General features: G+C 40.6%; 1 protein-coding gene and 1 pseudogene across 35 annotated transcripts in view; both read left to right on the top strand.

Annotated features, from left to right (window-relative positions):
* Positions 1-25,935, top strand: part of Nt5c2 (5'-nucleotidase, cytosolic II) — a 129,785-nt gene that overhangs the window by 88,850 nt on the left and 15,000 nt on the right. For 16 of the 35 annotated variants that reach the window (NR_165067.1, NR_165074.1, NR_028353.2 and 13 more), the window contains 4 exons: positions 1,990-2,063; positions 16,777-16,835; positions 21,233-21,350; positions 22,352-22,447. Coding sequence is in view for 7 of the 35 variants with exons in the window: in NM_001377066.1 (NP_001363995.1) it covers positions 1,990-2,063; positions 21,233-21,350; positions 22,352-22,447 (288 nt within the window). In the remaining 28 variants the exon portion in view is untranslated. The remainder of the gene's footprint in view (positions 1-1,989; positions 2,064-16,776; positions 16,836-21,232; positions 21,351-22,351; positions 22,448-25,935) is intronic. The other 19 variants (NR_165062.1, NR_165069.1, NR_165071.1 and 16 more) reach the window with 2 other exon arrangements.
* Gm18490 (predicted gene, 18490) lies at positions 5,055-5,818 on the top strand (annotated as a pseudogene).

Below are 25,935 nucleotides of genomic sequence, written 5' to 3'. Positions count from 1 at the left end.
AGCTGCGGGTAGAGCCTCAGAGGACAGCCATGCTAGGCTCTTGTCTTCAATTTCTTCTCCATTTTTGTCCCTGCAGTTCTTTTAGACAGGATCAGTTCTGGGTCAGAAATTTTGACTGTGGGTTAGTAACCCTGAGACAGAATTTCTCTGTGTAAGCTTGGTTGACCTGGAACTGACTATGTAGATCAGTGTGACTTCAAGTTCACATGAGGTCTGCTTGCCTCTGCTGGGTTAACAGGTGTTTGCCACACCTGCCCCTTACCTCCTCAAGGTTCAAGGGGAGTATAAAAATTTTATGTAATACTTCTTTCAGAATCTAACAGACTTACTGAGCTTACTGTGTGTGGGAGCAGTGAAATCCATGAGATGCAAATGGTTTTCATAGAAAATAAATGATAGTGTTTCATCTTCAATTGAATTATTTTAAGCAATTCTTTGGGAATGCATTCTTTAAAACTGTCCATTTTACTATAATTTGTAACACAAAGAAGTCTATAAAGTTTTTAAAGTGTGTGTGTGTGTATGTGAGAGAGAGAGAGAGACAGACACAGATACAGACACAGACACAGAGACACAGACAGGGTCACTATGTAGTTGAGGATCACCTTAAACTTCTGCCCACCCTGCCTCCACCTGGGGTTATAGGTGTATGCTCCATGCTTGGTTTTATGTAATGCTTGAGACTGAACCAAGGGCATTGTATATGCTAAGCTCCTTAGACCTTGGAGGTTTTTGTTTTTTTTTTTTTTTTTTTTTTTTTTTTAGTTTTAGACAGGGCTGCACCATGTATGGCCCAGCCTGGCTTGAGCATGAGGTTGGCCTGCCTCAGCCTGTTCCTTCACACCTGACTTACTTCCCTTATTATTTGTTTATTTGCTTGGGCTTTTGTTTTCTTTTGAGACAGGGTCTATTTGTGTAGCTCAGGCTGGCCTGGAACTCATGTAGCCAGCCCAGGCTGGCTTGTGATTTGTGATCCTCCTGCCTTAGACTCCCCACTGCTGGGATTACAGGAACGTGCTGTCACATCTAGCTTTATTTTTTGTTATGTTACAAAGTTTGGCTTTTAATTCCTGGCTTTGAATTTGCTACTCCTGCCTTAGCTAGCCTCCTCATTACTTCAGCATGGGCCTGCCTTACCACTGGATCAAGCTGTTAGTAGTCTCCAAGCAAGCAAATAGCAGAAAAGAAAACCCAATTGAAAAAAAATAGGCAGTTTATATGTCTTAGGAAGACATGTAAATTGCCAACAGATACATGAAAAAGTATTTAAAATCACAGATCATCTAATCTAAGAGGTTCAAATTAATATCACAATTAGATATACAAAAGTTTGGCATAAATTGTTATATCCACAGTGGAAAATGGCACCAAGTTTCCCAAAGAAATCAAAGTAATAAAAGTACCCAAAGAAAATGAGATCACCCACCTTGCCCACTACTCTCCAGTGTTCATTGCATCGTTACTAATCACAGCATTCATCCATAGATGTAGGGTAAATTTGAACTCTCTAAACATATCAGAGGAACATTTTTTAGCTTTCAAAGGGAGATTCTACCATTTGCAACCACTTACATGAACTTAGATGACATTGTACTGAGTAAATACATCAAATACAGGATTATACTGCATAGTATCACTTGCATTTGAAACTTAAGAAAAAAAGTTTCATTGTATGTGTGAGATACATAACTACAGTTATCTAGGAGCTGTTTGTCCAAGGCTTGACAGTACAGTGTGAGCACAGGTAATAATGAGCTGGTGTATTAGAAAGGCAAGGGAGGGAGGGAGACTTACCTGCATGGCATGTTTAAGTTGCTTGGTCCCTAGTCACTGTGATGTAATATCAATTCATCATGTTAAACACCGTAAATATATACAATAATATAATGTCAGTTGGGAAAATAAAATAAACGACAGTATAAAGAATAGTAAAATAGCTTCATTAAACTTGAATGTTGATCAAGATATGATTTTCTTATTCTTTTATAGGGTGTTTGTGAACCGAAGTTTAGCCATGGAAAAAATAAAGTGTTTTGGTTTTGATATGGATTATACCCTAGCCGGTAAGTAGTGACTTTTGACTTCTTAAGAACTTCTGAGCTTGATGCAACAGTGGGTCCACAGGAAGTTCAGTGGTCACTTGTTCATGGAATCATTGATTTGGCTTCAAGAAGCTCTTATCGGGTTGTTTTTCCATTGAGATTGTGAACATTGAAGTTACCCAGTATTCTTGAGAGTTGGTTCCTGAGCTTGTACAGATAATTAGAAAAAGTCGTAACTTACTTTAAAATTCTTGTAAAAACCCTTTTTACTAAAATTATAGATTAATGAATACATTAATGTGTATACTTGGGCATTTTGGCTCTAATTCTTTTAAGCTGTTTTTTAAAAATAGAAAAAAACTTTTTCTGACAGATGTCACACTATGCTCTAAGCTGACCTGGAACTCACTCATGCAGGCTGACCTGGAACTTGCATGGATCTTTCCCATCTGCTTCCCAAATGCTAGGATAACAGGCATGTGTCACAGTACCCAGCTTAAAGATGAGATTGTGGGTTTCTCACTCTGCCATAAAGTTAATAGTTTAGTATTGTGGGACTGGGAGAGTGTAAGCGCTTGGAGTTCAGGCATGAGCCACCACACTCAGCCACCACACTCAGCAACTTTTTTTTTTTTTTTTACCCCCAAACATTTTCATGGTTGTTCACTTGTGGTGCTAGGAGTCAAGCCTTGAACCTTGATCATGCCAGGCACATGCTTTCCTACTGAACTATATCCCCAGTTTCATAATGGTTTACTCTTTTCTAAAAGAAGATTTGTTTTATTTTTAATTGTGTGTACACGTGTGTGTGTGTGTGTGTGTGTGTGTGTGTGTGTGTTATCTGTATGGGTGTATGAATGTAGGTGGCCACCAGAAAAGGGCATCCGACCCCAGAGCTGGAGTTAGTGATGGTGGTAAAACTCCTGCATGGGCACTGGGAATGGAATTCAGGCCGTCTGAAAGAGCAGTGCATGCTCTTACCTGCTCAATTATCTCCCTAGCCCATGGGTACTTTACTTGAGGACTGATAGGACCTGTGTTCATTTTCTATACAAAAGGCTTTCTTTAGACTAGAGGTGTTAGCTTTGCTCCTTGTTACAGACTTCTTGAAAGCCCAGCATTGTGCTCATTCTTCCCTTCTGTCTCTGAGATAGAGTTGAAATAGCCAGTTGTGTCAGTCTGTAGCACACTGCTTCAGAACTGAAAACATTGGCAGCATTGGCAGGGTGGTCTGTAGCTTAAGAGTAGTAGGTTTGAGTGATGAGGGTGAGCACATGTGTTACACATACAGCTGCAGTTACAATACTCTGGAAAAAGATTCCATAAATTCTTTTAAAAAGTTGTCTTTCCCTACATGTGGCAGTGTGAGCTTGTAGTCTCAGCACTCAGGAAGCTGATACTGAGGGATTGTTTGTCCAGAGGTTTGAGACCATCCTGGGCAGGTATAGCCAGGTCCTTTAAAAAAAAAGTTAAATACACAAAACTTTAAAATGTAAAAGTTGCTTCCTGAATGGTTGTCATGAAAAGTAACTGAGTAACTTTTGACATTGTAAAACACACAAAAGCAAGACAAAAAAAAACCTCACATCTTTGAAGTTAGGAGACTTTTCATTACAAGATGTGCTTTGCCATACAGTGATAAAATAAAGAGGAGTGTGTTCATGTTTCTTTAAGATTTGAGTGTGTGGGAGAAATGCTCTTGGTATGTATGTCCATATTTATTATTTATTTTTGAGACCGGGTGAGTCTTACTATCTGTCTCGGCTGGTCTTGAGTTTATTGTCTTCCCTCAGCCTTCTCAGTGCTGGGGTTACAGGTATATGCTGGCATACTTGGTCTGAGTTTATATTCTTTAAGAACCATTCCCTGTACAATTATGACACTGGCAAATCCCTTCAGAGCATTAAATTCCTTGTTTATGTGTATGGGTATTTTGCCTACATATATGTCTCTACACAACACGAGTGCCTGGTGTCTAGGGAGGCTAGGAGAAGGTGTTGGGTATCCTGAAACTAGAGTTAGCATACTGTTATGAGCTACCACATGGCCCCTAGAAATACAACCTGGTGTCTCTGGAAGAGCAGCAAGTGCTCTTAACCTCTACCTATCGGCTCTGAGCCATTTGTTTGCTTTTAGACAGTTTCTTACTGTATATCCTACACCTTAGTACATTGAGAAGTCATTAGCTTGTAGCTTTGGGTAACCTGTTACTTTGGCTTGTCAATGTTTCAAGAGCAAGAGTTTTCTTTTTCTCATTTATATTCTATGCTTAGTTTAAAAATATATTATATGGTAGCTGCTAAATAAATATTAGCTTTGGCTGCATGTGTTCTAGTCTGTTAGAATCCTCTAGTCCAATGGTTCTCAACCTGTAGGTCACAACCCCTTTGGAGGCTGCGTGTCAGATATCGTGCATATCACATTTACATTTTGATTCATAACAGCAGCAAAATTACAGTTATGAAGTAGCAACAAAATAATTCTATGGTTGGGGTCACTACAACATGAAAAGCTGTATTAAACTGCATTGGGAAGGTTGAGAACCGCTGTTCTTTTTAGTCTGTTTTAATCCTCAACTGTTCTTTTTTGCAACCTTTCTAGTAAGTCGACTCCTTTATGTTACTATAGGAATTAGTGAAAATCAAACCACAAACAACAAGAAAGCCACCCCAGTACAGAGAGTGCTGTGAGGACGGCTTCAGTCAGTATAGTGCGTTCAGTGCAAGCCTGAGGCCCTGAGCTTCCATCTCCACGACCCACGAAAAAATGTGGAACATAACTGTTGGGTCCATGGGGCTCACTGGTCATCCAGCCTTGCTGAATAGCTCCTGGCCATTTGAGATCTTGTCATATAGAGCAAGGTAGATGGTTCTTGAGCACCATGCTGCTCTCTCAGGGCCAGCCTACAGATGCAGCCCCTCCACGTTCCAGGTTGCTGGCAGGTAGTCCTTGGAGCCTTATTTTCATGGCAAGTAAGTGTGGCACCCTGTGTGTAGATGTCTAACATCTTTGATGAACCTCAAGGCTGTGAAGATTCACAGCAAAACACTTCTTCCAGGTAGAATCCAGGATAAAAGTGAAAAGAACAGACCATCTTTGAAATCTCTGGAATCCAATAACAGGCCAGAAGAATCCAAATAAAAGTCAAAAGAATTGCCTTTGTCACCATATCTGAAAAACTATGAAAAGACATAAAGTAAAGGATGTTAGAGGTGAATCTCTCAGCAAAAATACCAGTTTCTTATTTCAAACTAAAGAGAAGGAAAGAGTGCACAAACATTGGGTCAGTTTTCTCCTGCACCAAGTGTAGACTCTGCGTAGCCTGTAGAAGCCTTGCCCTAGCCATTGTGGAAGCTCCTGTAAGGCTTCAGTTACCAGATGCCTTATAGGGAGACTCTTCACATTGACGCATTAGATGCCACGTTGAGTAAGTAAGTGTTACACACACGCAGGTACTTTTGAGAGATGGGGCGGGAGGATCTGATGTTAGAATACAAAAGGCAAGAACAGGATGACTCAGAAATCCTTTTTTAAAAGTTGCAGATGTGAGCCAGTCTTACAGTCTGTTTGACCTTCAACTGAGCAGTATCCTGCTATAAATTATCTACCCAGAGACCAGTCTATTTGATGAGATAAACCATCCAGCATCAAAGCAAGCAGGCTAAACTTAGAATTGAGATGAACGACACTGACTATGGCAGAGCCCAGTCCAACTTCAGTTGAGGGAAAAGAGATGTTATGAGTGTTGCCTACAGAAATATGAAGATCTTGAAACTGGGAAATTAAAATTTGTGCTTGGCATTGATATGTTTTAAAAACCTTAATGCTTCTATGCGTACATCTTACCTTACTATTCTGTTTTTGTTTTTGTTTTTGTTTTTGTTTTTGTTTTTGGGTTTTTTGAGACAGGGTTTCTCTGTGTAGTCCTGGCTGTCCTGGAACTCACTCTGTAGACCAGGCTGGCCTCGAACTCAGAAATCCACCTACCTCTGCCTCCCAAGTGCTGGGATCAAAGGTGTGTGTCACCATGCCCGGCTTACCTTACTATTCTACTTGTAGTTTACAACATAAGTATAAATACTATATTCTTTGATAGTGCCTCCCACCCCTGAGATAGAACCTCCAGGATCCACCTAAAAGATCAGGTGTAACTCCAGCTCTAAAAGATCAGGTGTAACTCTAGCTCTTTGGGGTTGGGGTGGAGATAGGGGAACAGATCTTCTCTATTATGTGCATGTGCAGTGGTAAGTGCCCCCGATAATAACAATTAAACAAGAAATAAAAAAAGGATGTCAGATCCCCTAAAGCTGGAGGTACAGGTAGTTGTGGTGCAGGGAACTCTGCAGGAGTGGCCAGTGCTCTTAACCTCTAAGTCATCTCTCCAGCCTGTGGTTTGTGACTTTTGATATAATGATATTTCTAATTTGTAAAATTTCTTAATATTGTAGATCATTTATATACTTTGTTATTGATTTGTTTTGTTTTGAGACAGGGTCTACTACTGTATCAGCCCTTGCTGTTGAGTCTAGAACTCTCTCTGTAGGCCTAGCTGATCTTAAACTCATAGAAATTATCTGTCTCTGCCTTCTAAGTGCTGGGAATAAGGACATGTTATACCAGCACAGATATTATTTTAAAATTTCATCTTCTGGATTTTGTTGGCACTTAGAATATACTTTTCTATATGACCTTGCCCAATCAATAAACATTTGATTTTCTATTAGGAAGTAAAGGAAAAAAAACAAAGTTATTAATTTTATCTAAAAGTTTAGTTATATATAATGAGGTCCAGGAAAGCAGAGCCTACACAGTGAGGCCCTGTCTCCAAAAGACAAGCAACAACAAAACCTATGGAAATTATTGTTTCTAATTTGATCCATTTTGGAAGCCATCTTGATTTTTAAAATTTTCTTTTCTTTTTTTCTTCAATGTGGAAGTATGAAGGTTTTCTTGGTTTTGTTTTGGTGTCACCTTCTAAGGCTTAGGCTCTGTGATTGACAGGAAGTTACACTCTCCGAAGACCTGCATCCCCAGCTTCATTAGGCTTAGGTTCTGAGCTGTGTGCATAAATGATAACTTACCTGCACCATTAGAGCGGACGGACACTGTGGCTAGTGTTCACTTCCCATCACAGACAAGAGTTAACACTTGTAAACCATAGGAAATAGGAAATAGGCTTTTATGAGCAGTGCACCTTTTAACCATAGTAACTCACTGGGCTAGGGGTCACTACTAACATTTACAAAGAAAGCCAAATCAAAAGATAAGACTTTTATATATAATAAAAGGAAGAGGAACTATCTTTACTTCCCATTTAAGTTCATGGCCAAGGCCTCATCTAACAAAAGACAGGTTAGCAAGGACAAAGCATTATTTTGTTTTATGTGATTGGGACCTTCTAAGGAAATGAAAATCCAGAAGGGAATGAATATCGGATTTGTTTTTATGCTTGGATTTGTGGCAAAGTAGCGACAGTGGTGGGGAAGTGTGCTGGGCAAGGATGTGTTCAGACCCTTCCTGCTTCTTCAGAGAGAAGGGCATCCCTTCCCCCTCACCGGGGAGCTCACTTGTAAATCAGGGCTTAGGAAACTTTTTAGACAGACTTGCTACATAGCCTTTACTGGCCTGGTACTTACTGTAGTGCCCAGACTAACCTTGAATTCTTGGATGTCCTCCTGCCTCAGCCTCCTGATTGTACCACCACACCTGTCTGACAACTGAGTTTTAAAATTCACAGATGGAATTTAAGCCTAGATCAGTTTCAATTTTTTTAAAATATGATCTGAGTTTTTAAGACAACAAAAACTGTCCAGTAATTTCTAGATATCAATTTATCTGGCATCAGTGGGAGGGGAGGCCCTTGAACCTGTGGAGGCTTGATGCCTCAGTGTAGGGGAGTGCTAGGGTGGTGAGGGGAGTGGGGAAGTAGGTAGGAGAGTACCCTCATAGAGGCAGGAGGAGGGAGGGGTGGGCTAGGGGATTTGCAAAGGGGAAACTGGGAAAGGGGATAACATTTGAAATGTAAATAAATAAAATAGCCAATTTAAAAAAAAAAAAAGACACAAAACAAAACAACCCAACAACAACCAAACCGTAAACCTTGTTTTCTGGGTTTTGATATTGGAACCCCCCAAATGAAAATCTTGCTTAAAACAAAAATACCTTTTCTTCACCATTTGAATTGTAGCTCTCTGTTTAGCATGTTGCTAGTGTTATAGTTTGTTTGTTTGTTTGTTTGTTGTTTCCTTTCTCTTAAGGGTGTATGTGTAGATTTGTAGTGCTAGAGAGTGAGCCCAGGGATTAGTGTCTGTCGCATAAACATTCCACCCCTTAGCTATGACCCTAGTTCACCTTTGTTTTTAATGTTTTTAATTAAAATAGAATTATATAACTTTGCCCCCTCCAGTACCTCTCCCCAAACTGCTCCCATGTGTAACCCTTATTTCCAAGTAGATTGCCTCTTTTTTCTTTATTACTGTATTAGGAAGTATATACTTATATATGCACAAATACATAAATGTAACCTGCACAATCTGTGTTGATGAGTTGTGGTTTCAGGACTGAGTGCTCTGCATTGGACAACTAAGGCTATTCTAGCAGTCACTGTGGTTCTTTGCCTAGGATGGGACCCCAACAACTTCCCCTTGCAAATTAGATCCCCATTGACATTGCCACTGTTTAGGCTTGTTTTGCCACCTTTCTAGAAAAAACTGACTGCAGACTTTGTCTTATTCTAGCACTTAAGAGTTTTTCTGCCCTCTCATCTTTAATGTTCCCTGTGATGTAGATGTATCCATCTCCTAGGTGTCTTGAGACCCATTGATCTCTACATTATATCTGGTTGTAGTTTTTCTGTTGATGGTCTTCTTTGTTATAGAGAGAGGCTTCTTTGATGATGGAGTAGGTACACTTATCTCTAGGTATAAGGGTAACGTTTAGAATATAGTAAGGGATTATGCTAGTCTATCAAAGTGGTGGTATTAGATTCTTTTCTAATGTCGTGACTTCACTAGCCCTGGGAAGCTGGCTAGGTTTTCCATATCAGGTATGATTTTTCTTCCTGTTGAGTGGGCTTTAAGCCCAGTTAGTCAGCAGTTGGTTACCACTGATATGTGAATGACCCTTACTGACTTTACAGATACCTAGCCATGCTGCTGTTTGTTTTTCTGGTACCAGTGGAAAAAGGTTTTCAGGTCAGATCCAACGTGAATCATTGAGTCTTGTGTCCTTGGTGGTGGGTATCTTCAGCAATAGAGACCTACCCTCAATCCCTGAGAAGCAGCCAAGGCATCAGTACCTTCTGTTGCTTTGAAAATCACTTGGGACTACCCAGACCAACAATTCAAAAGGACAGTTTGTCCTAACTGGTATTGAGGGTTTGTTATTCTATGGTTCTTGTGGGGAACATTATCAGCCCAAATAGTTTAACTTCCTTTAACACACACACACACACACACACACACACACACACTCTTTGAGAATTTTATATTCTGAATTTTGATCATAGCCACCCTATAATGTCTAACTCTTCTAGATTTCCAAAGAAAAACTGATGCCTCTATCCTAGAGACCATTAACAGTCAATAGCTTCTCAGGTTAGGGGCTAGCCAACTCTTGTGTGCTAGGATGGCGGCTCCTTAGTCTAACTTAATTTTTAGAAATAATGTAAAGGAATAAAGTCTTACTATATAGCTTATAAGATTAAATTGTGTGTGTTTTCTCTATTAGAAAAATCTTAGGGAGGGGCTGGAGAGATGGCTTGGTAGTTAAGAGCACTGGTTGCTCTTCCAGAGATCCTGGGTTCAATTCCCAGTACCCACGTGGCAGCTCAAGACTGTCTATAACTCCAGTTCCAAACGATTAAACACTCTCACAGAGACATACATTCAGGCAAAACATTAATGCACATGAAATAAAAATAAAGTTATTTAAAAAACCCTTGGGGCTGGAGAGATGGCTCAGTGGGTAAGAGCTCTGACTGCTCTTCCAAAAGTCCTGAATTCAAATCCCAGCAACCACATGGTGGCTTACAACCATGCATGACGAGATCTGACACCCTCTTCTGGAGTGTCTGAAGACAGCTACAGTGTACTTACTTACATACATACATATGTACATGTATGTATGTATGTATGTATGTATATGTGTGTGTAATATGTGTATATATATGTGTGTGTGTGTATATATATATGTATATGTATGTATGTGTATATATAGTGTGTTAGTGCTTGCTTACAGTTTCAGCCCATTATCATCATGACAGGGAGCCTGGCAACCCGCAGGCAGGCACTGGAACAGTAGCTGAGAGCTACATCCTGATCCACAGGCAGAGAGTGAGCCTGGGCCTGAAAGGGCTTTTGAAACTTGAGCCCACCCCCAGTGACACACGACCTCCATCAAGGCCACGCCTCCTAATCCCTTCTAATAGTGCTCCTCCCTGGTGACCAAGCATTCACAAGTAAGCCTGTGGGGCTGCTCTCTTTCGACTACCGACTACCGACTACCGCTAGATACTACATCTGAGCTACTTAAACTGCCCTGGTCTGTTTCTGTGCCCAATTATCTCAAACCTAAGTACTTTAAAGCACTTCTCTAAGCATGAAGAGAAGCATCTGTCCTGCTGCTAGCGGAGCATCTCAGGACTTCTGGTTATTGGCTTGGGATAAATACTCAGTAGATGCACTCTGGTTTCATTTTATTGTTACTGGAGTGGACCCAACTTTCTTGACATTTAGGTGAACTTTTTTTTTTTTTTGTGGCTTGTTAACTTGGACTAGAGTTTCTGTCAGCAGTTGTGTATCCTCACCACACTCACTGCAGTAGAGGCATTTCAAGTGAGGAGAAAAAACAAACGATCTAAAGGAGAATTATGCAGAATTGCCATGCATCTCGAGTCACAGTACTTTTCTCCCCTTTCTGGTGCTAATTCATAAAACTTGGTACTTCTAACCTTTGTTGTTGTGGGGAGACAAAACAGGGTCTGTACCGCAGGCTAGCCTCACACTCCTTCTGTGGCCAAGGGCAGATGACTTTGACCTTCTGACTCTCCTGCCTCTAGCCAGTGCTGAGATGCAAGTTCTTTTCTGTCACTCAAGAGTGTTTTGTGCCGGCAGTCTTACGAAGGAATCAGATTCAGGGGAAATGATTGTCATGCCATCCAGGGGACTGCACCATGGCTCTTTATTTCTTAAAGCTTCTGGGATATTTCATGGTTTCTAAACTTACTTCCATCTTTATATCCAACTTGTTATGTACCCGAGTTTTAGTTACTTAAGACTCTTTGAAGGAGGTAAATAAGAACATTTTAAAAAAAAAAAAGGTAACTTTATGAAGCTAGAGCTGCTTGTATTTGTTCTCTTTACTTTTCCTCTTTGTACCTAAAAAATTTTCACGTCTTGATTACACTGGTCTATAAAATAGGAATACAAATAGTTTGCTGATAATAAATAATAAAAATTAGTTTAAAATACTTCTTTGGTATACATTTATTAAAGACAGGCAAATTTGTATAGCTAGTGAGATACATATTTGTTTGTAACTTTTGTACAAAGGAACTAAGTCTTGGCAGAATGTCTATGGAGTCCCATACTGTTGTCTTTGCTGGCCTGGAACCTGTTATATAGACCAGGCTAGCCTTTAAATTCATAGAGATCTGCCTGCTGTGGTTAAAAGCATATGCCATATCTGGCCTTGGCCAAATATTTAATGCTGTAATATACAGTAATATTGGATAGTTTGATTTTATAGTCATCCATGCTGAGAACACTGATTCATATAAATATATAGTATAAAGTGGCAGAAATATGTTTAGGATAATTTCAGAAATTGGAAATTCCTAATCTCAAGTCAAAATCCATCTAACATTTTATCTTTCTCTCTAGATATCTGTTTTTAAGATTTATTTGCTTTTATGTGCATTGATGGTTTTGTCTACAAATACGTCTTTCTGTCTGTGTGAGAGTGTAGGATCCTATGGAACTGGAGTTATAGACAGTTGTGAGCTACCATGTGGGTTCTGGGTTAAATTAAACACCAGTCCTCTGGAAGAGCAGCCAGTGTTCTTAACTGCTGAGCCATCTCTCCAGCCCTGCATTTAACATTTTAAAGGTGAACCAAGTCAGCAATAGTAGTTTTTAAAATAAAAATTCTAACTGTATCCATCTAGCATTTGATATGAGCATACTAAGAAATTATGGTATGGATATATTTTAAGTATTTGTGTAATCAAACCATTATATTTCTAAAAGAACAGAAAACTTTATATACCATAAAACCACTAACTCATAGATCGTGTATAATAGTCTCATGTTTAAGCCTGTCGTGTGGTGTGACATGCACGTGGAAAGTGCCATGTGTTTATAACAGGTGTGTAGGAAGCCCTGGCATGCAGTGTGGATGACCGCTGCCTACAGTACTTCCGATGCGTCCTCACGGTTGGTCTGCAATTGACTTTTGTACATTGGACATTCAGAACCTCACGTACTGCCAGGGTTTTCTAGTCCCGCATCCAGTTCAATCACAGACGAGTCAAAACCCTTGCTTAGAAGTTGTGGCTTAGAGTTATAGGTACACTGCATGGACCTCCTTCAGCTGGCAGACTGCGGCTGGCTCAAAGAATATTTTAATGCTTGATTAATTGGGTTTCATTTTAAAACTGAAAGGTTAGAGAAAAACATCTAGGTTGTCAATAGTTGATCTTTATTCTGTCAAGCAAGTCAGCTGTAGTTGAATAGTGACTTTTTCATTCAGGCAAGACTCAAGTCCATCGTTAACAACTTCACATGCTTGAGTCCACGTTTCCTGACCATGACAGTAGGTGTGTAGAGATGTTACAGAGTCGGAATCCCAGGGCTGTTGTCTGGGAAGCATTAGCAAAACCAGTTGCCTGCATCAGCCTGACTAAAGCATACATAGATTTAGACAGACAGTTCCTAGATCGAAGTAATTGGCATCTTTTCTGTCCAGTCTATCTATACCTTTTAAACTTATGTCATCTTCTGAAACTTAAGAATACCTAATTTTGTGTCCTTGTGGTATAGCATGAGCTGTGAGTGCCTTCAGGATAAAGGCTATTAGTTTTTTTGGAAAAATGCATTGGTTTTTAAATATCTCAGAAATGTTTCAGTTTTGATGTTCAGTTGGGTTTTGTTTGATTGTTTGTTGGTTTGTTGGGTTTTTGTCTTAAATAGTACTGAAGATACAAAGCCCTGATACGTGTGTAGATATTCTCAGAGGAAACTTTTCAATTAAGTTATTATTTTTCCCTTTATTTTACAGTAAGCATTCTTTTATTTATCTATTCATTTTATATCTTGATCGAAGCCCTTCTTTTTCCTCTCCTCTCATCCCTGTCCTCTTCCCTCTCCCTCTCCCCTTCTCAGAGGAGGCCTCCCACCCCAGGTACCAACCTGCCCTGGCACATCAAGTCTCATCAGGAATGATAGCATCTTCTTCCACTGAGGCCAGACAAGGCACCCCAGCTCAGCAAAGGGATTCAAAGACAGACAACAGAGTCGAGCCAGAGACAGTCCCTGCTCCGATTGAGACTGAGCTGCACATATGCTGCATTTGTATAGGGGCTTAGGTCCAGTCCATGACTGCTCTTTGGTTGGTGTTTCAGTCTATATGAACCCCCATGGGCCCAGGTTATTTGGCTCTTTAGGTCTTGTGGTGCCCTTGACCCCTCCAGCTTCCTCAGCCACCAACCAACTCTTCCCATAAGAGTCCCTGAGCTCTACCTAATGTTTGGCTCTGGGTCTCTGCATCTGTTTCCATCAGCTGCTAGCTGAAGCCTCTCAGTTGGCAGTTGTGCTAGGCTTCTGTCTGCAAGCATAGCAGAGTAGCATTAATAGTGTCAGGGGTTGGCGCTCTCCCATTGGGTGGGTCTCAAGTTGGGTTGGTCATTGGTTGGCCATTTTCTCAATTTCTGCTCCACCTTTATGCCTACACATCTTGTAGGCAGGGCAGATTTTGGATCAAAGGTTTTATGGGTAGGTTGGTGCCCCCCCCCCCCCTCCACTGGAAGCTACAGATGTTAGTCAAATCAGGCTTCATATCCTCCCAGGAGCTCCCCCTTCCCAGGTCTCTTGCTTGTCCCAGAAATGTCCCCCCTACCAATTTCTCTTCTCATTTTCAGCTCTCTCATCCCCCGTCCTCTGCTCTCTTCACACCCGATCCCTGCCTCATCCCCTTCCCCGCTCCCTCTCTCCCTCTCCCACCCAGTTCCCTCTCTCCATTCACTTCTGATGTCTATTTTATTTGCCCTTTGAGTGGGATTCATACACCCTCCCTTGGGACCTCCTTATTACCTAGTTTCTTTGGGATTGTATCATGGTTATTCTGTACTTTATGGCCAATACCACTTACAAGTGAGTACATGCCATACACGTCTTTCTGGGTCTGGGTTACCTCACTCAGGATATTTTCTAGTTCCATCCATTTGCCTGCAAATTTCATGATGTCCTTGCTTTTATTTTAATAGCTTGGTGGCATTCCTTTATGCAAATGTAACACTTCTTTTTTTTTTTTTTTTAAATCCATTCTTCGGTTGAGAGTTATCTGAGTTGTTTCCAGTTTCTGGCTATTACAGATAAAGCTGATATGAGCAGAGTTGAGCAAGCGTCTTTGTGGGATGGTGGAGAGCTATATAGCTGGGTCTGAGGTAGAACTATTCCCAGTTTTCTGAGAAACTGCCAAATTGATTTCCATAGTGGTTGTACAAGTTTGCACTCCCACTGACAATGGAGGAATGCTTCTCTTTTTCCACATACTCGCCAGCCTGTGCTGTCACTTGAGTTTTTATTTTAGCCATTCTGACAGGTAGGTATAAGATGGAATCATTTTGATTTGCATTTCCCTGATGACTTGATAGGTTGAACATTTCTTTAAGTGCTTCTCGGCCATTAAGATTTCTCTGTTGAGAATTCTGTTTAGCTCTGTACCCCCCTTTTAAATTGGATTATTTGGGTTGTTGGTGTTTAATTTCTTGAGTTGTTTATATATTAAACATTCTTTTAAACTCCCATTTGTATTTGTTTGCTTGCCTATGTGTTTATTAGAGTTTTATTATGTATCTACCTGGCCTGTACTAGACTTGGCTGTGTAGACTTGGCTGGCTTTGAACTCAAGACAGTTCTGCTTTGGCTTCTTAAGTGCTAGAAGACATTCGTATGGCATCATATCTGCCTTACTACTTTTCAAAAAACCATGTACACATGTACCTGAGCGAATGTAAGCCCCTCGTCTGTGGGTAACAGTGGAGAGAGGTAGGAGGTGGAGGAGCTGGAGCTAGAGTGTCAGGTAACACAGGTGCTGGGGCCTCACCGCAGCTAGCGCTGTCTGGATGAACAGGAGGCTCTTAGCTCCTGGGTCACTTTTCCTGCTCTGCCTTGGTACTGTTAAACAAATACGTTTCTTAGTTACCATTGAATTTTGTTTTTCAAGAATGGAAACATTGGCAGTATTTTAAGGCTCTCTCATTTACTTTACTTAGGTACTTAGTAACTTGGAGGGTTTAAAAATATTACTAAATGTGTCCCATGATTTCCAAACTTTTCGATCATTTGTAATCCCTTGGGTTAGAGAAAAGTTGCCTGTGTGAGTTGCTGGATCACACTTTTTGGGCTGTTATTTATAGTAGAAAAAGTCCTGGTAACAGTTGATGTGGAACTAAGAAGGTTTTATTAGTATTTTCTCTTTCAAAAATGCTTATTAATGTGTTTTCAAGTTATAATTACAGAGGACTAATACCACATAGCCTAATAATTAAATATAAAGAACATTGATATTGATTTCATATACAGCCTAAAGGCTAATGACCTCTTGGGTGGGTGGACTGTTGTCACTGCTGTTCATATTGTCTGGTAGTGATGGTTTCTTTTTTATATACTGCAGCCAACCATTTCTGCTATTCCTATGATTACCATCTTCCTTTTACATAAAAACAAACAGAAAGCCACAACCTAGGACTTAAAGGAGCCTCACCTATAAAGTGAGACATAATGTATATCTTAAAACTATCCATATGTTTAAAGAATACACATGTATATTCAACTCAATTATTTTGGGATATTTGTTTTAACTATGAAATCTAGTATTCTAATTCTTCTTACTGAGAAAAAAATGTCCACTGACAAAGTGAAAAGTTTTAAACTTTCCTTTCATTACAGATGTAGACATTTCATTAGGCTTATAGCAGCATACAGTTGATATGGTACATGTAAGGATGACAGCTAGGTGTTGAGGGATAGTAGACTGGTAGAGGGAAGTTCAGCATAAGTAGATACTTGAAAGCAAGATGGGGCTGCTTTGTATTCTGTTTTCTTCTTAAATCAGGCTTCTGAGCTGTAACAGTGTAAGCACCATTTACTAGCCAGTGTCCTCAGCAGGACCCTGGAAGCCACTGGAGCTGACTAATTTAGTCTTCTCTTACTCTTTTGGCCTAAAATTTTATTATCAGACTATCAGACTTGGCTTTTATTCCTAACCCAGATTGCCAGAAGAAGAAAATAATACACAATACTTGGGCTTATTTTCAATGCTCATATTTTGTTATAGTCAGCTAGAACTAGTGTCAGTGATGGTTGGAGGCTCCTAGACTGGAGGGCAGTGTTAACTCCTGTAAACCTATCTCCAAATGTTGTCTCTCCCTTCCAGTTCATCACAACAGTTTAAAACCAGCTTTTGTTTTTGTTTTGTTTTGTTGCTTTGTTTTTTTTGTTTTTTGTTTTAACAGGAAAGCCAGTGTAACTCCTTCAAGACTGGAGTGGCACACACTACCTGCATCTGCCTCATGTGAGTTCTCGTTTTGGGCAGCAGTGCTCTGCTAGGCTGCAACCTCTGTAGAGGTTTGCCCTTTATTTTTCTAAAATCTGTAAGCTCCTCCTCACACAGTGTGTCTTGGTGACAATGGTAAAGATGCATAAGCGCTCCAAGCTTCTGGCAGAAACTTTCCTTAGTCAAAGGAGCGCCCTCTGCTAATGTCAGCTCTGCTTTGGTTGGGTGAGCAGCTTCCACACAGAGCAGAGCCCACAGCTCCATCCCCACAGCATGCAGTTATTTTTGAAGAGCTGTTTTTCCTTGCAGATTATTGAGTAAAGAATATCTTTAAATGCGCTCTGTAGCTTCAACTTTCAAAGCTTTGGCTGTTCTCTTTATAGTCTTGTTACGTAACCTGAGAACACTGTGTGCTGTCCTAGGGGCTAAAGCAGGGTGGTGTTTTGTTTTGTTTTATTTTTTTCCTATTTCTTTTGGACTTTGGCCCTTAAAACAATTTCTTTCTTTGTCTTTGGATTTTGGGTAAATTGGGCTAGGCTCAGAATTTCCTCCGAGAATAAGTAAGCAGTTGATGTGAGATTGCTGCACTCAGAAACCATTGTCCAGGGTTGGAACCCTGGGAAGTTAGTTGTGAGAGCAATGCTTGAAGCTTTGGATTATTCGCTTTCCAGTTTTGTGAGAAGAACTGAAGTTAGAGTTTTTTGCAGCTGTGGCAAGACATAGAGCTCTGCAGCCTGAGGAGATAGAGGCTGGTCCTGCAGGGGTCTGTAGCCAGGGTAAAGGGCCCACTTGATGGGGGAATAAAAAGATGTTGTTTTTTTTTTTTTTTTTTAATTTTTTAACTTTTTTTTTTTTTTTTGAGACAGGATGCCATTAAGCAGCCCTGTGTGGCCCGAAGCTCATTGTGTAGGGCTGTCCTTGAACAAGGAGGGGTGCCTGCCTCTGCCCTGAGTACTTCTTTTACCTTTATCCGTGGAGAAGGTAGCACTGCATAAGCTTCATGACATTTTGCAACTGGGTCAGAATAAGTGTTGTTTTTTTCCCAGGGGCATTTGGAAGAAACATCTAAAGTCCTGTTTTGTGAAAGACAGTTCTGCTCCTTCAGCTGCGGCTGTATTAGATGTAGGTCTACAGATGATTTAGTGACCTGGGAGTGTGCACCGCTGAAATGATTATCCGAGAGGCTTACGAGGAGATGTCAATAGCTTGTCCATCTTGCTGATTAATATAGAGCTTGGTGAAATAGATAGGGTTGTTAAAGAAGTACTTGGACTCTCTGTGATAAATCCATTCCCACCCAAGACCAGGGCAGTCTATTCTGGTCCAGTTGGAAGAAATCAGAAGAGTACAGTGTGCTTCAGCATTCAAGCTTGAGCTTTGATGGCCTGAATAACTGGACGTTCATAGCAACAGTTACAGACCCCAGCTCAGGCCAGCGAGTGCAGAGGACTCGTTACGTTTCTGGGAAGTACCATGAACTGCCTTAGAGAAAGGAGACTTAGTGTTTCCAAGGTGAATTTATAGAAAGTCACCATAATTAAATATTTGAGAAGTTTTGCCCTCTGAACACAGTGTAGGTGTGGTATTTTGGTTTTACCATTGTTTCTTTAGGATTTAGAATTATTTTTGTATATTTTTTCACTGGTGAGATTGTTTCCTAGGTATGCCAGGAAGCTACACCCACAACACCTCAGTAACATAGCTGCCTGAGGATGACGTGAACAGTAACTGTATCACTAGACATGCTAATGTACAAGTGAGAGATCTCACAGATTCCACATTAGTTAGAGACCTACAGGCAACTAATGACTACTGCTAGAGAATTACCCTCTCCCCGGGATAGCCCCCTAATTGATTATTTAATACAAAGTAGTCAGCCTTGAAATCATATTCATACAAGCCACACTGACTGGACTCAGTCACATTTATATATTTATACATATATATTCATTGGTGTGTATATATGCAACAACAATAATAAGAGGCCATTAATTTTAGAGGAAGTAGGAAAAAACACAAGAGGGTTGGAGGAGGACAAGAAAGGGAGAATTTATGTTATTATATTATAATTTAAAAGCTTTATTAAGAAAAATAATGCTAAATTAATTAGACCTTCAGTTAAGATTATCTCATGGACATAGTTTTCAATGACCAATTCATCATAACTCATTAACCACAGAAAATTGTCAATTTAGGCATAAGTTTAAGAGTGGTGGGGGAATAGGTCTAATTTGTTTGTTTCTTTTTAAAGATTTGATTATTTATTATGTATACATTGTTCTCCCTGCATGCGTGTTTGCACACCAGAAGAGGGAACCAGATCCCATTACAGGTGGTTGTGAGCCACTATGTGGTTGCTGGGATTTGAACTCAGGATATCAGGAAGAACAGCCAGTGCTCTTAACCTCTGAGCCATCTTTCCAGCCCCACGTTTAGTTTTTAATCTTTGTTTTGAAGGCATATTCAGCAAATTATCCTTTTTGAAATATTAACAATTGACAAGTATTTTACATGAGCTAGATCTTAGAAAAAAGTTAGCTGTACTGGATTTTTTTCTTGTATACTTTTGAATTAAATAGGACTTTTGATTATTATGGGGAAGTTAATTTGGGTTTTTAGAAATTTTGTCAATAGTGGCTTTACAATTGGCATGACATCATGGCTGGGGAAGGTAGATGAAGGATGCTAGTTTTTGGTTTTGTTTTTCAGTGTAGATCAGTTTTGTACCAGGGTACCATGCTTTACTGGTCACCAGCTCTTACTCTGCTGATACACGTGAACACACAGTGCTACCTTTACCTTTGCCACAGGCACGTCAGACAGACTTGGAATTCTGTGTTGAAGGCTTCAGGGTTTATTTTTTTGTTTTGAGGGATCATAGTATAAGTAGAGAGGCTAAAGTAGAAGTTATGGGGGGGGGGGGGAGAAGTCTAGCTGCTTTTGAAAATATCCAGAGTAGCTGAGAATGGTGACATACTTCTTTAATCCCAGTACTCAGGAGGGATAGGCAGGCGGCTGTCCTTGAGTTTGAGGCCAGTCTTGTCTTCAGAGTGAGTTCCAGAACAGCCAGGGCTACACAGAGAAAACTTGTCTTGAAAAACCAAAAAAGAAAAGAACATATCCAGAGTTAATGTTAGGGAAGACCAGCAGCTGGAGGAAGGGGTTCTTGGTGAGGTCGGGGTCAGGGGCAGGGTGTGCCAGCCAGGAGGACTCTTAACAGGTAGAGACTCTGGGAGACTGGCACCCAGAGTCGATTTGATATGTTAAGCACAACAGTTAGCAGTTTGTCCTGGATTTGAGACCTAACAGTACCAGTTTAAATAGGCAGACAGATGGCAAAGTCCAGTTCGACTGTGGGCTAAAGATGTTAATAGTAGATGGGAGAACTGTAATGACCTAACAGGGTTGAGACTGAGAACGGAGCAGATATCTTTGTCTAGGCTGGAGTTTAGGAATAACAGGTTTCTGAAATTTTATTGATTTTTGTAATGTGACTGACTTTCCTGCTCCTGGAAACAAGAAAGGTTTTAAATGTACCAATTGGAAGAAGTGTATTTGAAGGAGTGACATTTTATTGTTGAGCTGCAGTGATAACACTTAAACTCTTTCATTGTGTCAAATTTTAGACATAGTAAAGAGAAACTGCACAGCTGAAACCTGTGCCATTTAGCTTTTAGTGAACAGTATGTTTATGAAGCAGATTAGGAGAAATACGTAGTTTTACACACACATTTGCATGTGACCATAGTGAAGGCCATGTCTGGTGAGCCAGATTTTAATACCTAATTTCTGGTTTGCAAAATAGATTTTGCTCATTGTCTTAGATGTGTTTTCTTATGGTTTGTTTGCAGTGGTACTCATCAGGAATGATTTTGCAGGTTGTAACAGTGTTAGGCCTAACAGCTGTTTGGGCTGATAAGAAGATGCATTTGCAAGGCAGAACATTGACAGACAGACCAGATAGCTGATTAGAAGACCACAGAGCATCTACCAGAAAAAGCTAAAATTAAAGTATAAAGACAAGAGGGACAAGCTTGTTCTGAATATTGCTGTTTCAGTTACAGTAAAGCCTCCAACAGATACACCTCTCTTACCAAGTTTGCTCCTTATTCAGTCTCACTGTTAATATCATAGCTATATATATAGAGTTAGATTGTCCCTCTGCCCCCGACACTAAATTGTGCAAGTCAAAGAGTAGATATAGGAAAAGTGTTGACAACAGGCTAAAAACTGTTCAGATAGGACCTGTTTCTGCCAATGACTGAATTTCCTTAGTACGGGCTGTATAATACAGAATACAAAGTTTGAGGGAAAAGAAGAAAGGAGGGATTGGGGAAAAGGAGAGACTCATTCATTTGGCCTCACTTCTCCTGGGCTGTTCTTCCTGCTGACTAATGAGCCTCCTCTTTGTGCAGTGTACAAGTCTCCAGAATATGAATCCCTTGGCTTTGAGCTTACTGTGGAGAGATTAGTTTCCATTGGCTATCCTCAGGAGCTGCTCAGCTTTGCATATGATTCTACATTCCCTACCAGGTAACATTTCAAGATATTTTTGGATTAAAACCACTTTCCCTGTCCCCAAATTATGAATTCCAATTATCCCTGTCCCTGCAACAATAAATGCTAGTGTTGATGGTAAAATTAGCAGAACTTTCCATACATTTCCTTAGTCATCTGCCAGTTTCTTTTGTGTTCCCACTCCGTTCTCTGCCCATCTTCTCCCTCCTCTTCCCACCCCCTTCCCTTTTTCCTCTTTTCCCAGCCTCCTCCTGCTTCTCTCAGCAGTATATGTATCCCAGGCTGGACTGGAGCTTGCTCCTCCTGCATCAGACCCCAAGTACCTAGTGCTTAGCTCTCTGTGCTCCTGAGTAGCTGAGTCAGGAAGACCCACTGGTGGGCAAGAAAGGGGTGTTAAGGCTGAAGGATGCGCACAGATGTCTTACCTGCCCCTCCTGGCTTCTGGAGGGCGGCTACATATGTTTAACTTGGTGGGAAGAGCCTTTTGGCACTTTGCATTTCTGGATTTGATAGGGAAGAATTAAGATTATGAAAGATGTTTGTTTGAAATACTGTCACATTTGCTCCACATGTAACATTGAATACTGGAAAATACAAGTAGTTCAATGTCCGAAGAAATTTAAAGACTATAGTAGAAAGATAGCAGCTTCCTTAAGAGTCAGGATGACCTGTGCTTGTTTGATGGCGCCATTACTCTAGAACAGTACATACATGGAATAAATATTATTAGTTGCACCGCGAGTCCTCCCTGCCCCACCTTCCATCTGCCTCCACAAGTGCTGGATGGATCCTAGAGATTCAAACACAATATGCAGGCGCGCTACAACTGAGCTATGTCTTCAGTCCAGCGATTTATTTTGTACAGTGCATACACTTACTTAGTGTACACGGTTCTTTTGTTTGGGGACTGCAGCTAAGGTGCTACAGAGCTTGAGTTAGGTGAAGCTCGTGCATGGTGGTTTGAGCACACACAGTTGCTGCATGATGTGCACTGTCACTGTCTCTCTTTCATGTAGAGGACTTGTCTTTGACACGCTCTATGGAAATCTTTTGAAAGTCGATGCCTATGGAAACCTCTTGGTGTGTGCACATGGATTTAACTTCATAAGAGGGTGAGTACAGAGAACCCTTAGCCTCTTGGGGGTGGGGGTGGGGTAAGGGTGGGGGTTGGGGAATATGTGTGCACATGTTCATGTGCCCCGGAAATGCTCCATCTTATTTTATTATTATTGTGTGTATATATGTGGAGTGTGCACTGGTCACAGGTCAGTTTTTAGAAGTTGGTGCTTTCCTTCCAGGGATTGACTTTAGTCATCAGGTTTGCACAGTGAATTCCTGCAGTGGCCCTTGCTGCCTTGTTTTTTGAGCCGGAGACACAGGGGATGCGGGCAATTTGGCTAGGCCGGATGGTCAGTGAGCCTGAGAATTGAGCAGCCTCTACCTCCCCAGAGCTGGGATTGCAGGCATGTGCCTCTATAGCCTGGTTTAACTCGGGGGTTCTCAGACTCGCCTCAGGTCCTTATATGGCAAGCACCTTACCAGTCACTGTCTCTGTAGCCCCTCTAATAACTTAGTAGGTAAATGACATAATACTGTCTGCACAGGTCCTTTAATCATTGAGTCATCCCTTTATATAAGCATAGCCAAGGTATTAGTAATTATATTTTGTTTTTGTCTTCTAGTTATATAGCATCCAAAAAGCTAATTTTGAACCTTGCTAAAAAATTACACTTTAGACTTAGTTTTAGACTCAAGTTCTAAGATACTTGTTTGTTTGTTTTCCCTGAGACAATTTCTCAGGGGATTTCTGGCTGTTCTGTAACTCATTTTGTAGACCAGGCTGGCTTTGAACTCACAAAGGAGGCTTCTGTCTCCTAACTGCTAGGATTAAGTCCTGATGCCTGGTTTATTTTTCCTTTTTAATACAGAAGAAATACACACATAAATGTCATTTGAAAACTTTTGAAGTATATAGCAATTTAAATGATTGAAATTTTTATTAACTAGTACATTTTGATCTTTGAGTAAATATTTTCAGACATTGGTATAATGAATCTTTTTGTTTTGTTTTGTTTGTTTTGGTTTTTTGAGACAGGGCTTCTCTGTGTAGCCCTGGCTGTCCTGGAACTCACTCTGTAGACCAAGCTGGCCTCAGCCTCGAACTCAGAAATCTGTCTGCCTCTGCCTCCCAAGTGCTGGGATTAAAGGTGTGCACCACCACTGTCTGGCCATAATGAAAACATCTTAAAACACAGGGTTAAAAGTATAATGTACCCTAAATACAAGGTAGTGCTAGGCATAGTCATTCCTGCCTGTAATACCAAACTCCTCTGAAAGCTGAGAGGAGGAGCTTTGAATCCAGGAGCTCTGTGCCAGTGCCTGGGTAATATAATGAGACCCGTCTCAGAAATCATAAAAGATGGGGAGAAAGGTTTCGTTTGGTGGTGTATGCTTTTAACATCAGCACTGTGAGGCAGAGGTGGGCAGATCTCCGCATGTTCAAGGCCAGCCTACTCTTCATTCCAGGATAGCCAAGGCTACATAGAGACCCTTCCTCAAAATAAATAGATAGATAGATAGATAGATAGATAGATAGATAGATAGATAGATAGATAGATAGACAATAGATAGATAGATAAAGGCAAGATGGGGTGGTAGAAGACAGTTGAAGTAGACACTCAGATATAGGGGCCTGGGTCTGATCTACAGCACTGTAAAAGGAAGAAAGGAGGGAGGGAGGGGTAAGGAGGAAGGAGAGGAAGTGAGTGGTCTTAAAACAGATAACTTACATTTATAATATCTTCACTGTCTTTGCTAATTTGGGAGTTTCCTCTTTAGAAAGCAGTAAAATATAAGTTATAAATATATAAGTATCTACTTTTTTTTGGTGAAACATCTAAGGGTTGTTTTGTTTTATTTTGCTTTTTAAAAACACAGTTTGGGGGTTGGAGAAATGGTTCAGTGAGTAAATGCTGTGCTTACATAGAACCTGGGTCCATTTCTAGCCCCCCACATGGTGCTCACAACTATCTGTAACTCCAGCTCCAGGGTATCTGCTGCCCTCCTGGCCTTCACAAGCACCCAGCATGCACGTGATGCATATACACACATAAATGCAGGCAGAACAATGCATACATAGTAATCTAAAAACAAAGAAAAGTAAAAAAATAGAATGTGACATTTGGGTCATAACTACAACTTGAAATGAAAACATTTTATATTATGCATTCATGTAATTTTCCTGATTTATTTATTCCTGATGGGAAACTGCTAAAGTCATAATAGTCACATTGAAATAATTAAAGACAGTGGTTTTGGCAACACTTGTTGTAAGAGACATAAACTAACTGAAATTGTGTCAGAACATCCTTTTAAGTCTGAGGTCATAGCAGTGTCCCACTTAGAACTGAAGCAATTGCACGGTGCTGTTGAGCAAGCCTTATTGCATAACACAGGCTCAGAGATGTCTCGGATGTCTGTTGTACAGTTGAAGTAAAGTGAACATCACCTTGACCTCTCAGAGCAGGCCAGGAAGGCTACATGCACCTTCTGGTGCTGTAAAGGATGCTTTCGTATCAGGAAGCAGGATGTAGACAGAACATGATGACATGCAGTATCACCGACCTAAGCTCATCATGTTCAGATACTGTCACTGGGAAGGAGCCCGGTGAAAATGAACCAGGGTTCTGTTTGTGTCTGAGAAGGGATCTCATTGTTCTGGCTATGAGTTGAAAGGAAGGCAGAGGGGAAAAAATGAGAAGCAAGTCACTAAATTCATTTTATAACCACTCTTAGAATACAAGATGCACAGGCCTAAGCTAGGGGTAGTGGTCCACTTCTGTAATCCTGGCAGGAGTCCATAAGGAGTTCAGGTCATGTCATCGCTGGCTACATAGGCCAGTCTAGACTACATGAGACTTTATCAAACAACAACAAAAAAGGTCTTATCAACCTGTTGCAGGAAATATTTAAAAAGTCAACCCTCCATCTCTCCTGCCCCACCGGCCTGTGTTCCTGCTGTAGTACCGATACTGGCAGGCCACAACACTATGTCTGGGTGGGGTCTCGCTTGCTCGGCCGTGTTCTCACCACTGAGCTATTCTCTCCCAAGTTCATCTTGCTTCCACACAGTGCCCCACACACCCCACCATCAGCCATCTCAACACCTAGTTACCCCAGTAGAAACATGACTCTTAAAGCTTAATTATACAGTTAGATTTATATAACAAAAAGATCACAATTTACAAAAATGCCAATACAATAGTTTCAGGGCTAATTGATACTGATAAAACTTTAACTCAATTATTATAACCTTTCGATAACACCATTCTGGTTCTTCTCCCTCCTCCCTCTCTGTCTCCACAACTCTTAGCTCCTCCTCCCTTTTCCTGTCCAATCACAAGCCTGCCACTGCCCTAATATCCTGCAACATTTCACCCTTTCTGTTTAATTATAAAAAAAAAAAGACTCTCAAAATATAAATTGAACACAGCTATTATCATTTTGTAAATTATATGGTATAAGATAGACCTAATACTAAGTCCACATCAACCTGCTATACATAAAGTTTCAGTGTACCTTCTTTGGAAATACTTTTGGT

This window comes from Mus musculus, chromosome 19 (assembly GCF_000001635.26).
Source record: "Mus musculus strain C57BL/6J chromosome 19, GRCm38.p6 C57BL/6J".
Lineage (NCBI taxonomy): Eukaryota > Metazoa > Chordata > Mammalia > Rodentia > Muridae > Mus > Mus musculus.
This window is presented reverse-complemented; position numbering and strand designations above follow the sequence as displayed.